Source organism: Ostreococcus tauri (genome assembly GCF_000214015.3).
Source record: "Ostreococcus tauri WGS project CAID00000000 data, contig chromosome 04, whole genome shotgun sequence".
Taxonomy (NCBI): domain Eukaryota; kingdom Viridiplantae; phylum Chlorophyta; class Mamiellophyceae; order Mamiellales; family Bathycoccaceae; genus Ostreococcus; species Ostreococcus tauri.
The window spans coordinates 161,025-174,454 of record NC_014429.2 but is presented as its reverse complement, the minus strand read 5'-3'; the positions used below and the strand labels follow the sequence as shown (position 1 = coordinate 174,454).

Here is a 13,430-nt window from a genome sequence, read left to right as displayed (position 1 = left end):
CGCGCGCGTGGTACGTATATAACACACCAATACTCTATCTGTGCGCGTGGCACGTATACAACACACCAATAACGGGACCCTAACGTCGTGAAACGTCACGTCGACGAGTCATGACTCGACACGAGTCCCTCGAGGGGTACGAACGAAGACCAACCGTCACCCGCGGACGGCGCGCGCGCGGGCGTCGCCCGCACCGCGCGACGCCCGCGCCGCGACCGCGAGGACGATGCCGAGCGCGCGAGAATTATTAGCGCTCGAGGAGGCGTACGAATCGCTCGATCCGGCGCGGAAACGCGCGGTGTCGAGGGTCCAAGCGCGCGTGCGCGGCTGGGCGCACAGAAACAAGGCGCGCGCGGTGGAGCGGCGAGAGGCGCGCGCGTTGGGCGGATGCTGGGCGCGATTCGCGCTGCGCCCGAGGACGACGATGTTGGAGCAGTATCGGGCGCACTTGGGCGGTCCGATCGCGAGTGGGACCGGGGATTTGTTCATCACGAGCGAGGCGATTTGTTTCTATTGCGACGCGGCGGACGCGAGCGAGCGGGACGGAATTTTATTCTCGCCGAGTAAGAAAAAGGCGAGAGAGGGGACGAAACCGATCTCGTTAAAGATTTCATATCCCGAGATCGCGGGCGTGAGCGCTCGGGAGTCGAGTTGGGAGCCTGGGGTGACGCTCTCGATGAAAGATGGGAGCTCGATGTGGTTCGGGGGGTTTTACTTTCCGTCGAGCGTCCAAAAGTTGATTGAAAACGAGTGGACGAAGCAGACGAAGACCAAGCTCGAGAGCGCGCGACAGATTCGAACGGAGATGATCTTGGCGATGGAAAATAAGAGAAGCGCTCTGGCGAAGAGGGAGCAGAGTAAGAATGACGAAGAGCTCAATGCGCTTCGCGAGGAAATGCGCGAGGACAAGGAAAATCTGAGACGGGCCGAAGCGAAAGCACGCGACGCCGCGGTCGAGATCGAGATCCTGCGCGAGAACGAAGTGCGCATGGAGAAGCAACGGAAGAAATTGTTCGGGCAGATTCGCGATTTCGAGGTGGAGTGCGAAAACTTGCGTCACAAGACAAACTCGGCGAATGTCGCGAGGCGCGCCGCAGAGACAAAGCTTCGCGAGCTCGAGACCAAGTTCGACGACAAGATCGATCAATTGCTCGAGGACAAAAATGGTACGATTAACGATCTCAGTGCCGAAGTGAGCCGATACAAGGAGATGTGGGAGCAAGATAAGGCGCAGATGCGTTTGGATGTTGAAAAGGCGAGACGCTCTGCGAGCGAGCTTCGCGACCAACGCGACTCGTTGGTGAGAGAAAAGTCCAAGCTCACGATCGAGCTCGGTGAGCTCGGTTCGGAGCTCACCAAATTCTCCGAGTTGTCTTCCAACGAGTCTCGCCGCGTGTGCGAGCTCGAGTCCGAGCTCGAGCGCGTGCGCGCAGAGAGTAAAGAATCGGCTGAGAAGCGCGCGGCTCTCAAGAGCAAGTACGACGAGGCAATGCAGCGATTGTCGTCGATTGAATCACGAGCGGCGAGCGCCGTCACCGAAGCCGAACTCAAAGTGAAGACGGACGAGATCGAGCGACTTAACGCGCACTGTGAGGCACTTCGAGGTAGGCTCAACAAGAAGGTTGATGATCTCGCCGTTCTTCGAGCCAAGAACGAGGAGGCGATGGAAGAGATTTCCAATCTCAAGGCGGCGCGAGAGGGCGACGCGGAGCGCGTCGCCGCCGCGAAGCCCGTCGAGGACACCGCTAATATACAGAAGATCACCGCCGAACTCGAGGCAAAGGCGAACGAGGTGAAGAGTCTTCAGGCGCAAGTCGAGTCGCTCAGATTGAATTTCACAACTGCGAGCGCTGCGAACGCCAAGCTCGACGCGAAATACGAAGAGGTCAAAAGCGCGCTCGCCGCGCACGCCGCCAAGGAGGCGAACGTCAAGAATGCCACCACCGATATCGAGATGCAGCTTCGAAGTGCGCTCGAGAACAAGGAGACGAAGATCGAGGCGCTGCAGGCGGAGCTCGCCGCGTTGAACAACGCGCGCGAGACGTCGGCGACTATATCGGCCACGTTGAAGGTAAAGTACGAAGAGGCCAAGCGACAGATCGAAGTTCTGCAATCGGAGAAGGAAAATATCGCCAAGGTGAACGCAAACGAGTTATCGAAGAGCGAAGTGTCGCTTCGCGAGCAGCTTCAAGCAGCTTCAGCCAAATGCGAAGCACTCCAGGGTGAAGTCGACGCGCTTCGTGTGCAGCGCGAGAACGCAGCCGTTACCGAGGCTAAGCTCCAGTCCAAGCTCGAAGAGACCGCGTCTAACCTGAGTGAGCTGAAATCTCAGCGAGATGCTTCGTTGGAAACTTTCATCAAGGAGCGCCAAGAGCTTGAGCGCGCGCTTGTCGAGGCCAAGGAGGCGAGCACCGCCGCATTGACTGCGGCGCAATCCGAGCGTGATTCCCTGCGCGAAGCGAAGGAAACATCTAACATCTCGCTCGTCTCTCTCAAGGCTAAATTGGAGGAATCGAACAAGGCTCTCTGCGCGTCCAAGACCGAGCTCGATCTCGCCAAGTCGGCTCGCGAGGAGGCGATGATGAAGATGCACGAGGCGCAGCGAGGCGAAGAAGCTGCCAAGATCAAGCTCGTTGAGGTTGAGAAAAACCTCGTACAGCGCGAGACAGAATCGAAGTCGCTCAAGTCGGAGATCGATGCCTTCACCACCGCGGCAAAGGCGGCGGAGGCCCGTGAACGCGAGGCACGTGATGAGCTTCAAGAGTTGCGACGACAAAACGATCTTCTGCTCAAGGAGCACGGTACCCTGTCGGGTCGATCGAAGGAACTCGAAGAGAAGGCGAACCAGCTCACCGAGGTGGAGAAAGAAATGTCCGCACTCAAGGCTGAGATTACGACCACGGCGTTGCAGCAAGAAAAGTGGAAGCAAGACGTCGAGTACGCAAAGGCTGAAATCGAGCGCTCGCGATCCAAGGAGGAGGCGCACAACGAAAAGTACATGGACATGTTGAAGCACATGAGCGAAGCAGAACGAGAGGCGGCGTCCGCGCGCGCCGCGGAGTCGGTCGCCCGTGATTACGCCGCGAAGAGCAGTGAGTCGGCGAAAGAAACGGCGGAGCGAGAGGTTCGTATGCGCGACGAGTTGGCAACCATGCGCGTGGCGTACGAAGTGCTCTCCACAGATTTCCGTTCCAAGACGGAGGAGTTCTCGCGCGAAGTCAGTCGTCTCGAACGAGAGGTGAGCGATGCTCAAAATAACGTCAAGGTGCTCGAGGTCAAGCTTGATGAGGCGCGAGAGAAGATTAGCAACCTCGAGCAGCTCAACATTGAGGCGTCAAATAAACTCGACAAGCGTCGTGAGACCAACTTGCGACAAAAAGAAGAGACGAAAAAACTGTACGAGGCGTATCAAGCCGCCATGGCCCAGTGCGAAGAGACGCAGCGATTGCTCGAGCGTGAGCAGATGGAAACGCGCGATATGCACATGCAAAAGGCCCTCGAGAAGCAACGCTCCAGCTCCGCGCTCCTAGGCTCCAGACCTGCGTTCACTCGACAGCCCTTCGGCGACGCCAATCGCGGTGGGTCTCCGATTAACAACGGCCCCCGAGCGCTTCCGGGCGTGCGATCTATCGATGAGATGCTGCCTTCGTTGGCGAAGCGCGAGGCAAACGCGTACAAGGCCATTGCGCCGCCTCCGATGGGCAGCCCGCCCCAGTGAGCGCCCCCTTGTACATTTATCAACGCAACAGTCACGAATGTAATCACGACGCATGCATCATACTAACGTTCGTATTTAATTACACGTACGGCGAAAACTTACTTCGCTCAGGGTTTGATGTCCTTCGCTGGCGGCGAACGGATCGTTTTGTACAACTTGCCGACGTTTCGCGCAACGCCGGCGGATTTCAAGGCGCTTCGAGCCGCGGCGACCCCCTTCTTTGCCTTATTCGCCGTGCTGTTGATGATCGTCCCGCTGTACGGCTCCATCTCCGCTCGTTCCTCCAGAACCTTGATAGTCTCATTCTTCACAGTGCCCGCGATTGGCTTCGCGCGTCGCCTAATCTCGGGGATCGCCGCCGCTGCGTACCGCCCCACGGCCTGCGCCGTGTTCACCGTCGCCGTCACGCCTCGTCCCGCGCTTCGAATCCCGCCTCCGACGTCCGCCGTGAGCTCCCCGACCTCCTCCATCACGTCTGTGAGCTCCAATCCCGACACTCGAACCGCCGCCAACGTGTCCGGAACTTCCTCCCTGACGCTCGCCGCGAGATACGCCACCTCATCCAGCGTCCTCCGCGCGCTTCGTAAAGTCGGTATTAAACTCAGCAACACCGCGCTCAGCGAACTCCCGAGCAAGACCCCGGTACCACACAGAGCGTAATGCGCGAACTCCGGGGTGATAAAATCCCCGTTCGCGCTCTCTCGATGCGCCGCGTAGTTCTCCGCGCGTCCCGGCGCGAGCGCCTTCGCGTCCCGCTTCACCGCCGACATCTCTCCGATCACCGCTCGCGCGTCCGAGCTCGATTTCGCCCCCGCGCGCGCGACCTGAAATCTTCGCCCACCCGTTCGCGTCGTCGCACGCGCGCGCGCGCCCGTAAACGCAAAGGAAACACCGTTCGTTTGCGTCGCCATTGATTTTTGTTTTTCAAATCGATCCCGACGCGTTTCTCCCCGTCCCGTCGCGCGCGGACGTCCTATCGGCGCCCGAAACGCGTCGACGAACGCCTCTGCGCGCGCGCGTTCGATCACCGCGATCGGCGGCGACGCGATGCGCGCGCGGTGACGTGTGCGGTGGAAGGCGCGCGTCGGTCAAATGAGACTAAAAATGTGACGCGGGCGAACGCGCCGCGGGGTTTCGACTGCGCGCGAAGGCATCGATCGACGGTGGACGACGGTGGCGAAAACGAGAGAGCGCTAGTGATTCTAATGATTATGCGTTTGTCTATCTTCTACGATGCACGATGGCCTCGACGGTGCCCCAGGAGAAGTCTATTTCGTCCTCGGCGACGACTTCGAACGACGCGCTCTCGAGCGGCGCCAAGACGGTGACGAAGAGCGACCCGGGAGACATGTTCTCCGCCATGGCGGCGAGTCTGGTCATCGTCACGTCGTCCCATGTGACGCAGTTGCAGAAAACGACGTCGGACGCGAGCCAGGAATCGTTTTCGAACACGTCTCCGAGCTCGACGCTCGCGCGCGGAGTCGACCCGTCGTCCCTCGGCGCGACGTCTCGATGAAAGTCCTCGACGAGACACCGCGCCACCGCGTGTAAGCACGGCAACAACTCGATGCCACGACACTCGCTAAAGTGTGAACACAGCGCCGCGGTGAGCACGGATTTGCCGGCGCCGCTGCCCAAGTCGTGAAACCGAAGCGTCCCGGTCGTCGCCGCGTCGCCTCCCACGCGCGCTTTCCCTCGCTCGAGCGCCAGATCGCGACACCGCTTCGTGAGAAAGTCTACAAAAGGTCGAACCACGGTTTCGCCGTACACGCTCACGTCCGCGTCCGCTTGAGCGGTGCCTTGAAGCGATTCCATCACCATGAGCTTCAACGCGTCGGGACGCGCTTGGCTGAAAACGTGCTCGAGACGATCTACCGCGGACGTGCCGACATCGCAGGCGGACGTGGATGACCACGCACGTAGGTCGAATCGTTTGGCGACGCCGTTGGCGACGAGGGAGCGGAGAGATTCGAGGGTGGACATCGTTCCGCGGCGGGCGGGACGCGCCGCGGAGTGCGGACCGAGAGGTTCGGTGGTTCAACCTAGGGAATACTAAGGGGTACAGTGGTTACATATCGACGTCCATGGCGTCGATGTCTGCGATCTCACTCATGGTGAGGTTTTTCCTCTTCGCCTCCACGGCGGCGGCGCGCTTCCAGAGCTCGTCGCCTTGGGCGATGACGGCTTTTTCATCGGCGGGCATGAATTGAATTGGGATTTTCACGGGCTCTTCCTCTTCTTCTTCTTCTTCTTCTTCGTCTTTCGCTTCTGATTTTGGCTCCTCTGCGGCCACAGGAATCGCGGCGGAGGCGATGAAAGCTTTGGTGATGTTCTCGTCCTCAGCGTCTTCCTCGTCGTCGCTCTTGTCGCCGCCGCCGAAACCCATCATCGCGTTCGCGTCCACGCCCTCTTCGTCCAATATTTGCGTGAAGAGTTCGGTGGCGTACGTACTAACCAATATGGATATGAGCGCAATGGCGACCGTTTCGAACACCAAAGCTCCCTGAGCTTGATCCTTGATTGAATTTTCATCGAGCGCGAGGAGTAAAATGGAACCCAAGTACGCGTCGATGAATGCCGTCTTTGAGCTCCCGATAAAGTGCGCGGCGAAGAACTCTTGAAACTTGAGTGGCGTAAGCCCACATACGTACCAGTTCCCACTGATTGGAATCGGAAGAATCGGGCAGAGCCTGAGCAAGAGGGCGGATTTGAAGCCCTCCGGAATCTTGGACTCAGGAAACTGTGAGGAATCGAACCGTCGACTCAGCGCGCCGAACCACTGTTGTTCCCCCACCGGCGCGCTCTCGCCCCACTTAAAGGATAATATTTTGTCCTTCAAGACGTATCTGGCGAGGAAGAAGTTGACGCTCGCCGCGAGCGTGCTCGCGAGCGACGTCACCATGGTACCGCCGAAAACCCCGCCGAAAACCACGGGCGATATCACGGGCAACACAAACCCGATCGGCACGAACTCGTCCGTCATCGTCAACTTCTCCGCCATGAATAACAACACGTACACCGCGAACACCGTAATCACTGGGTACTCCCGCAGTTGATCCAGGTATCCGCTCAACTCTGCCCTAGGCGGCAGACCAAAAAATTCAGTCAACTCGTCGAAACCGCCCACCGCCTGCAGCGCCGCCAATCGCGGTAAGAACAACCGAATCACCACGCCCGCGATGGCCACGTTCACCGCACTCGACATGTACGGCGCGGCGTCTCGCACGGCGTCGCTATCCATCAAAGCTTTGCTCCGCGCGCTCCAATACGCGCCCACCGCGCTCGGTATCGCCTCCCGCGCCCGCGCGCGCATCTCCTCTCTCTCCTCCGTCCACTGTTCACCCGGCTCAGGCCTACGTCGAGCGAGTTCCAGGGTCGCCAACAACGCCACCGCCTCGATCGTCTCATCCTCCTTTAACGGTTTGTACTTGACCTCTTCCCACAACGCCTTTGCGACGTCGCCGAGCGGTTTCCTCCGGGACGCTCTCGCGGGCTTCGCATCGTCCACCTCCGCGTTCTCGGGTGTCATCTCGGCGTTCGGACGAATGATGTACCGACGCCGAGTGCACGATCCGCGTCGACGGTGCGTCGGCGTCGATGCCGGCGACGGAAGCGCGTTCGACGCGCGCGGATAGATTGATGACCTCATCGCGCCGCGACGCCGCGCGCTGTCGGTGACGACCTCGAAGACGCGCCGTGACGGACGAACGAGTACCGAAGAGAAAACGCGCTGTCGATTCGCGGCGCGCGGTGAGCGATCGACGCCGAGCGCGCGCTCGGGTCTGCGGCGTCCGGGCGCGAAGGCGTCGCGTCTGGAAAATTGGACATCCGTCGTCACGACACGCGCTAGTCAAAAATATCGTCATCGATCGGGATGTCATCGCGCTCGTACCATCGCACGGCGCGCGCGCGCGCTCCGGCGCGGATGCATCTTTGATGGAATCCGCGCTCGGGAGCCGTCGCGTCGCTCGTCGCTCGTCGTTCCGCCTTCGCGTCGCTCCGTCTTCGCGCTCAGAGCGCGTCGAACATCCCACGAAGCGCCCGCTTACTCGACCATCTCACCCCTCGCATCGTCGGCGTCGTCAACAGTCCTAACAACGGCGCGCTCGCGCTACCACCCTCCGCGCGCGCCTCCGTCCCGCGCCGCCCGCGCGCGTCGTCGCCGCGCCCCGCGCGCGTCTTCATGCACTCCAGCAAATCATCTCCCGATCGTCCCGCCGACGTCGTCGACCCACGGTGACGCTCGCGCGCCCGCCCGCGTCCGAACTCATCCAGGGCGAACGCGTCGACGCGCACCGTCGTCGCGGTCAACCGTCTACTTTTTGACATCTTTTCATTCGTCAACCGTCGCTCGCTCGCACCGCGCGCGACCGCGCGCGCCGTCGCGCCGCTCGAGACCGCGCGCATGTAAATTACCCGCGCGCCCGTGCCCCGTTCGCGCCCGCGTTCGGCGCTCGCACGCGTCGCGGCGTGGATGAATGGGGCGCCGGCGGGCCGCGGGTGTTTGAAACGCACTTTTTCGCGCCAAAGTGTGATTTATGAGTCATGACTCAGAACACGAGGGACTCTATGCCAGCTGGCGTCGCGCGGGCGCGGCGTCGCGCGGGCGCGGGTCAGCGATCGTCCACATCATCGTCGAATCGACGGGCCCTGGGACGGCCGTCGCGCCTCTCGCGCCCGACCGTCCCGTCGCGTCTCGGTTTGGACGCGCGCGGAGGTTTGGTCTTGGAGCGGTTGAGTCGAACGCGACCGACGGCGGCGACGACTCCGTGCGCGTCGTAATCGATGGCGGCGTCGAAGCCGACCTCTTTGAGACGTCGAACGACGCCCGCGGCGACTTTGCCCCCGGATGAGCTCTTGGGATCGCCGATGTAGTGGTACACCTTGCCTTTGGGGCGTAAGATTCGCTTGAGATCGGCGTAGAATTCGGCGCTGTAGAGCTCGCCCGCGAGGGAAAAAGTCGGCGGGTCGGTGACGATGTAATCGAACGTATTGTCCTCGAAAGTTTTCACCACGTCCGCGCCGTTTCCATAGAGCTGTTCAATCTGGCCCTCGAATAGGGCCCTGGAGTGCGGGTTCACGTGACACATCTCCGTCATCGACCGGTCGAGCTCAATCGTGCTCACTCGGCAACCGTATTCGCTAAACGCCATGCAGGAGGTGTACGCCAACCCCGTGCAAACGTCCAACAACCGCGCGTCTCTTCGAATGGGTGCGATCGCACCCAGTTTCTTCCTAGTATCTTCCTCGGGATCGACTCCGACGCCGAATCGATGCATCGAGAAGCCGCCGATGAGCGCCGTCGCCGGCGTCGTCTCGCCGCTCGGCATCAAGCTCACCGCGCGCCCAGTGTCCTCGCTGAACGTTTGCACCTTTCGTAAACCACCCTCGAGCCAATCGTCCTCGTCTTCCGGTTCGTACACCCCACGCTCGTCTTTCGCCATCGACTCGAGCGCCGACCACGTCGCGAAGGTCGCTTCGCCGTCGCTCGTCGTCGCCCTGACGCCCGCGTCCTCGATCGCGCCTCGCACGCGCGGCGTGAGATGGAAGTCAAGAGATATCTCGACGGTCGATTCGCCGGCATCGCGCGCGTCGAGCGCTCTCGTGGCTTCGTGATGTGACCAGAGAGGCTTGAAGCGCGCGGGACGAGGGAGCGGCGGGTCAAACGGACCCCAGCTCGACTCGGTCGCGGACGCTCTGGGCGCGCGCGCGATGCGATGGACGTCGCGACACCGAGCGATTCGTTGACATGAGCTCGATGGGACGGCGTGGGAGGTTTGGGTGCGCGAGCGCATCGCCGGCGGCGCGAAGTGAGGTTTTAACCGCTACTGTTTCATACGACAACGCGTGGGCGTCTTGTCGCGCTAATGGAGCCCGATCGCCGAGGACGCCGCCTCGGCGGAAAAAAGTGTGCCGTCGGGCGATTGGGTCTGATTCTGTGGATTCCGTTTCTCGCTCTTTGGAATTTGAATGGCGGACGCGCTCTTGCTCGACGAGCGTGACTCGACGAGCGCGCGGAGTTCCTCACCACCGCCGCTGGCGTTGATCAAGAAGTCCTTGACGCAGTTTGCCGCCTTCTTTTCGCTTCGCATTGCGCCGAGCTCGGTGACGCACGCGTCGAGGGATTCGCGAGTTATTCCGGGAAGGCTCATGAGTATTTGTCCGACGGCTTGTGTCTTGGGCAAGAGCCAGAGAATGATGTCACGGATCAATCCGAGAATGTTCGCCTGATGCGCGGCGTTGGAGCTCTGTGTCAGGGCAACTAAACACGCCTGGAAAACATCCGACCCGACAGTCTCGCGAAGGGGTTGCGGAGCCTCGGTTCCGCCGGCGGCAGCGGTGAGCGCGCGAATGAAACTCACCGCGTGCGCCGTCGCCTCCGTGTCGTCCCAGTTGAGAGCGGCTATGCCCGTGGCGATCCCAGCACGGACCGCCACAGCGTCTCCACTCGTAATCCAAGCCAAGATGTGCTTGCCGCCGCCGTGATCGGTGCCCTTGACGCTGTTTGACATGTCTCCGATAACGCCCGTAAGCCCGCCGCCCTTCGTCTTTCGACCAAACGTTCCCTCCGGCGACGCAACGTTGGAGAGGATAGCGCAGTGATCTCGAGTGATTTCGCGGAGAATTCTCTCTGAAATCAAGTCTTCCACCTCGGCGTCGTCCACCGAATCGTTATCGTCCTCCTCACGCTTGTCCATGGTTTTCGTGGCGTTCACGACACGTGTGTCCATCCAAGCTGCGGCGAGCCGGTCATGAAGCGAAGCACACAACGGATTCACGAGCGCCGCTTGCCAAAGCGCGCGGTGTGCCTGCGGACATCTCCCCATGATCGGTCGCACCGCCGCGTGCACGCACTGTCGAATGTGTCGCAACTCCATGTGCGGCAGGTGCGCGAGCATGGAGCCGCTGCACACGCTCGCGAGAGCTTGATTCGGATAAAATGCCGCGGGAGCATGCACGCTAAAGAGAGCGAACGTCGAGTACGAGCAGTCGCGAAGGCATCGCATCCAATCGCGCGACGCACTCGGTATTGTACCGGGTTCTTCCTCACTCAGCACCTGTGTGCGTGCCGGACCGTGAATCAAGTACGCCGCACGCTCCTCAGGAGCCATGTTTAACGCGGCGCTCAAACCTGCGGCGCGCATCGCCGCCTTTCCCTCGGGCGTCCAAAACGCGTGAATGGTGTGCAAGAGGGAAGAAATCAGTGAGACGACCCACTCGATATGGTCTGCAGCCGGGCAGTCCTTCACGTCTGGCGGCGGATCCACTGGCTTGAGGAATCCAGTTGGCAACTTTGCAGTTTCACCGTCTCCGAGGCTGCGTCTGAGGCACCTCTCGGTGAGTTGAATGTCGTGAAAGAGCTCCCAGTGCGCTCCTGACAAGCCTTGTGTGCCCCCGGCGCCTTCTCCGGCGGACATCGTGGGGATGGCCAGTAGGTGTGCGACTTCTGGCGATGGCGCTCCGTTCGGAGCCCATCGGCTTCTCACGGACGAGAGCAGCCACTCGAGAACTTCACGCACGCGCGCCGGCCCGGACGGTCCCGCAACGGCGAGCAACGCTTCCGCGAGGGAACCTCGCTCGGCACCGCTCAATCGACCGGACGCTTTCATGTTCTCGATTTGCGCGGCAAAAGCTTCCAAATGCGAATTCAGCGCCTGCCGGGAGAAGGAAAAGTACGTTCATCGGTCAGTCTCATGCATAATTTCGCGAGTTCAGGACTATTTGTCGAAATTGTAGCGACCTCGAGCGGAAGAGAGACCGCGAAAGAGGTCACCATCCAATCGCGATCGCGCGTTTATTTCGCGCCCCAGCATAAAACAAAACGAGTGAGGGGCTCGTCGAGTCTCTAAAGAGGCGCTTTCTTTGCGACTACGAGCGATAGCGGGCGCACAAACGTACCATTGGAGCGGCCGAAGAAACAATGAGAATGGCGGCGCACACCTTTTGCCTAGCCGCCTGACCGGTGCGCCCGCTCGTGAGGATATCGCGTTGGCGAACCGGAGGTGCCCCGGCTTGGGAATCCGCCGGTAATTCATTCAAAATCGTGAACAATCGACTCATGATCGTCGACGCCAACTCAGGACGAGCCTTACCGAACTTACCAAAGGTCTCTAATAGTTTAGCGACCTGGGCGTTGCTCATGGGTGCCTTGTAGTCAATGGCAACAAGACTGCCCAGGAGCGACTCCAGCGCACCGGAGAACACCGAGAACGACGGACCATCCGTGGGAAGAGCGCTCATGACAGCCTCCAAGAACGATGTCGCGCCCTCTAAAGCGGCACACTTCAATTCATCCGACCCATTCGCGAGCACTCCACCCGGTTGGGTCCACGAAACGACCATCATCGTGTTCTCTGCGGCTTGCGCCGCCGCGTTGCTCGGGCACAACGCGGTGCACAGCTTTACGACATCCATCCACTTCGCTCGAAGCTGAACCCACGTCTCCCGGAGCTCGAGCGCGGTCTCGCACTCATCCATCCACTCCCTAGCCTTATTACCCGGAATTCCCTTGTTTTCTAATCCAGACGCGATCCCGGCGCCCGCGTTGAACCACACTCGAGCAATTTCCAACAAAATTTCCGGCGCGCCAACTGGAAGGATTCCCTTGGGCTCGAGCTTTCCGGAGTTGTACGGATTGTCCGCGCCCTGCGACGGCGGACCTCGGACGAACGTTTTCGGGAGCTCGGCGCCCATGGCGCGAAGCATCACCGGCCACGCACCGATGACGACGTCCAACACTTCCAAGCTCGGGAAACGCGTCAAGCTCATGAATCTCTCGAGGAAGAGATTTCGCGCGCTCTCGTCGGTGATAGTGCTCAGATGATACCCAGACATGATAGTCATGGTGTCGGCTAAACGCTTCACGAAGATAATCTCCTCGTGATCGTTGATTATGTCAGATTGGTTCGGATTTGACACGATGCGTTCCGCCGCCGTCGACATCGCGTTCGCCGCGAGCGTCAATCCCTTGACGATATCCGCGTCGTCCTTTTCATCCACTCCCTGCGCCACGTTGCTCTTCCGAGCGACGACGTGTCGAAGCGCGTCACACGCTGGACATCGGAACTCCTCACTCGCCTGCGATAATTTCAACGCGAGTCAGTCGAACGAGTCTCTCTTGTCGGGAACAAAATCGCGTCGAGTGCGCCTCAGACAGTACTAGCAAAAAATCCACACAGGGATGTTCGGTTGGTTGATCCTTATGGATGATCGTCACTGGCGAAATTCGACGAGGTCGCGGTGAAAAATAGCGCGAGCGCACGCACCAAGAGCATCCCGCACGCCTCGATCAAACCGCTACGCATGATTGGCGCCAAGGGCGCCCATTCGCTGTACACCGCCGCGGCGCCGATCGCCGCGCTCACCGCCGCCGCGTGCAGCTTCGCCAGCCGCGAGTCCGCACACGACGTCGCCTTGGTGTAGTGCTTCTCCATGAGCGAGTAAATCGCCGGCAAAATCACCCCGACGGTGCTCGTCAATCCACCCAACAGTTCCCGCATCCTCCCACCGATCAAGTCCTCGTTATACACCGCCACGTCCTCCGCCACGAATCTGATCACGCACGCCCCCATCTCCGCGCTCTGCGGCTCCTCGCTCGCCGCCATCGCGACCAAATCCGGGACCAATCTCGACCACAGTCCCGCCCCCTCCTGCCGCACCACCTCCGCCACGAGCGTCGCCGCCTTTGACTTCACCGCGTACGGCACCCCCC

The 13,430-nt window shown here is 60.6% G+C and overlaps 6 protein-coding genes across 6 annotated transcripts; 1 reads left to right on the top strand and 5 right to left on the bottom strand.

Moving 5' to 3' along the window:
* Nucleotides 1–226: 226 nt before the first annotated feature.
* OT_ostta04g00960 (IQ motif, EF-hand binding site) lies at nucleotides 227–3,718 on the top strand (the record flags this gene model as incomplete). Its single annotated transcript, XM_003078585.2, has 1 exon — nucleotides 227–3,718. The coding sequence occupies one exon, from the start codon at nucleotides 227–229 to the stop codon at nucleotides 3,716–3,718; it is 3,492 nt and encodes a 1,163-aa protein (XP_003078633.2).
* A 107-nt stretch (nucleotides 3,719–3,825) lies between these two features.
* On the bottom strand, nucleotides 3,826–4,629 carry OT_ostta04g00950 (unnamed product; the record flags this gene model as incomplete). Its single annotated transcript, XM_003078584.2, has 1 exon — nucleotides 3,826–4,629. One exon carries the CDS (start codon nucleotides 4,627–4,629, stop codon nucleotides 3,826–3,828), a length of 804 nt encoding a protein of 267 aa, XP_003078632.2.
* Nucleotides 4,630–4,939: 310 nt separating this feature from the next.
* On the bottom strand, nucleotides 4,940–5,701 carry OT_ostta04g00940 (Histone methylation DOT1; the record flags this gene model as incomplete). The annotated part of the gene is made up of 1 exon (XM_022984430.1): nucleotides 4,940–5,701. One exon carries the CDS (start codon nucleotides 5,699–5,701, stop codon nucleotides 4,940–4,942), a length of 762 nt encoding a protein of 253 aa, XP_022838705.1.
* An 85-nt stretch (nucleotides 5,702–5,786) lies between these two features.
* Nucleotides 5,787–7,367, bottom strand: OT_ostta04g00930 (SNARE associated Golgi protein; the record flags this gene model as incomplete). Its single annotated transcript, XM_022984429.1, has 1 exon — nucleotides 5,787–7,367. The coding sequence occupies one exon, from the start codon at nucleotides 7,365–7,367 to the stop codon at nucleotides 5,787–5,789; it is 1,581 nt and encodes a 526-aa protein (XP_022838704.1).
* A 964-nt stretch (nucleotides 7,368–8,331) lies between these two features.
* On the bottom strand, nucleotides 8,332–9,513 carry OT_ostta04g00920 (unnamed product; the record flags this gene model as incomplete). The annotated part of the gene is made up of 1 exon (XM_022984428.1): nucleotides 8,332–9,513. The coding sequence occupies one exon, from the start codon at nucleotides 9,511–9,513 to the stop codon at nucleotides 8,332–8,334; it is 1,182 nt and encodes a 393-aa protein (XP_022838703.1).
* Nucleotides 9,514–9,582: 69 nt separating this feature from the next.
* Nucleotides 9,583–13,430, bottom strand: OT_ostta04g00910 (Armadillo-type fold; the record flags this gene model as incomplete). Its single annotated transcript, XM_022984427.1, has 3 exons — nucleotides 9,583–11,373; nucleotides 11,606–12,796; nucleotides 12,985–13,430. Coding segments are annotated over 3 exons (3,428 nt in total), but the record flags the coding sequence as incomplete, so codon positions are not given.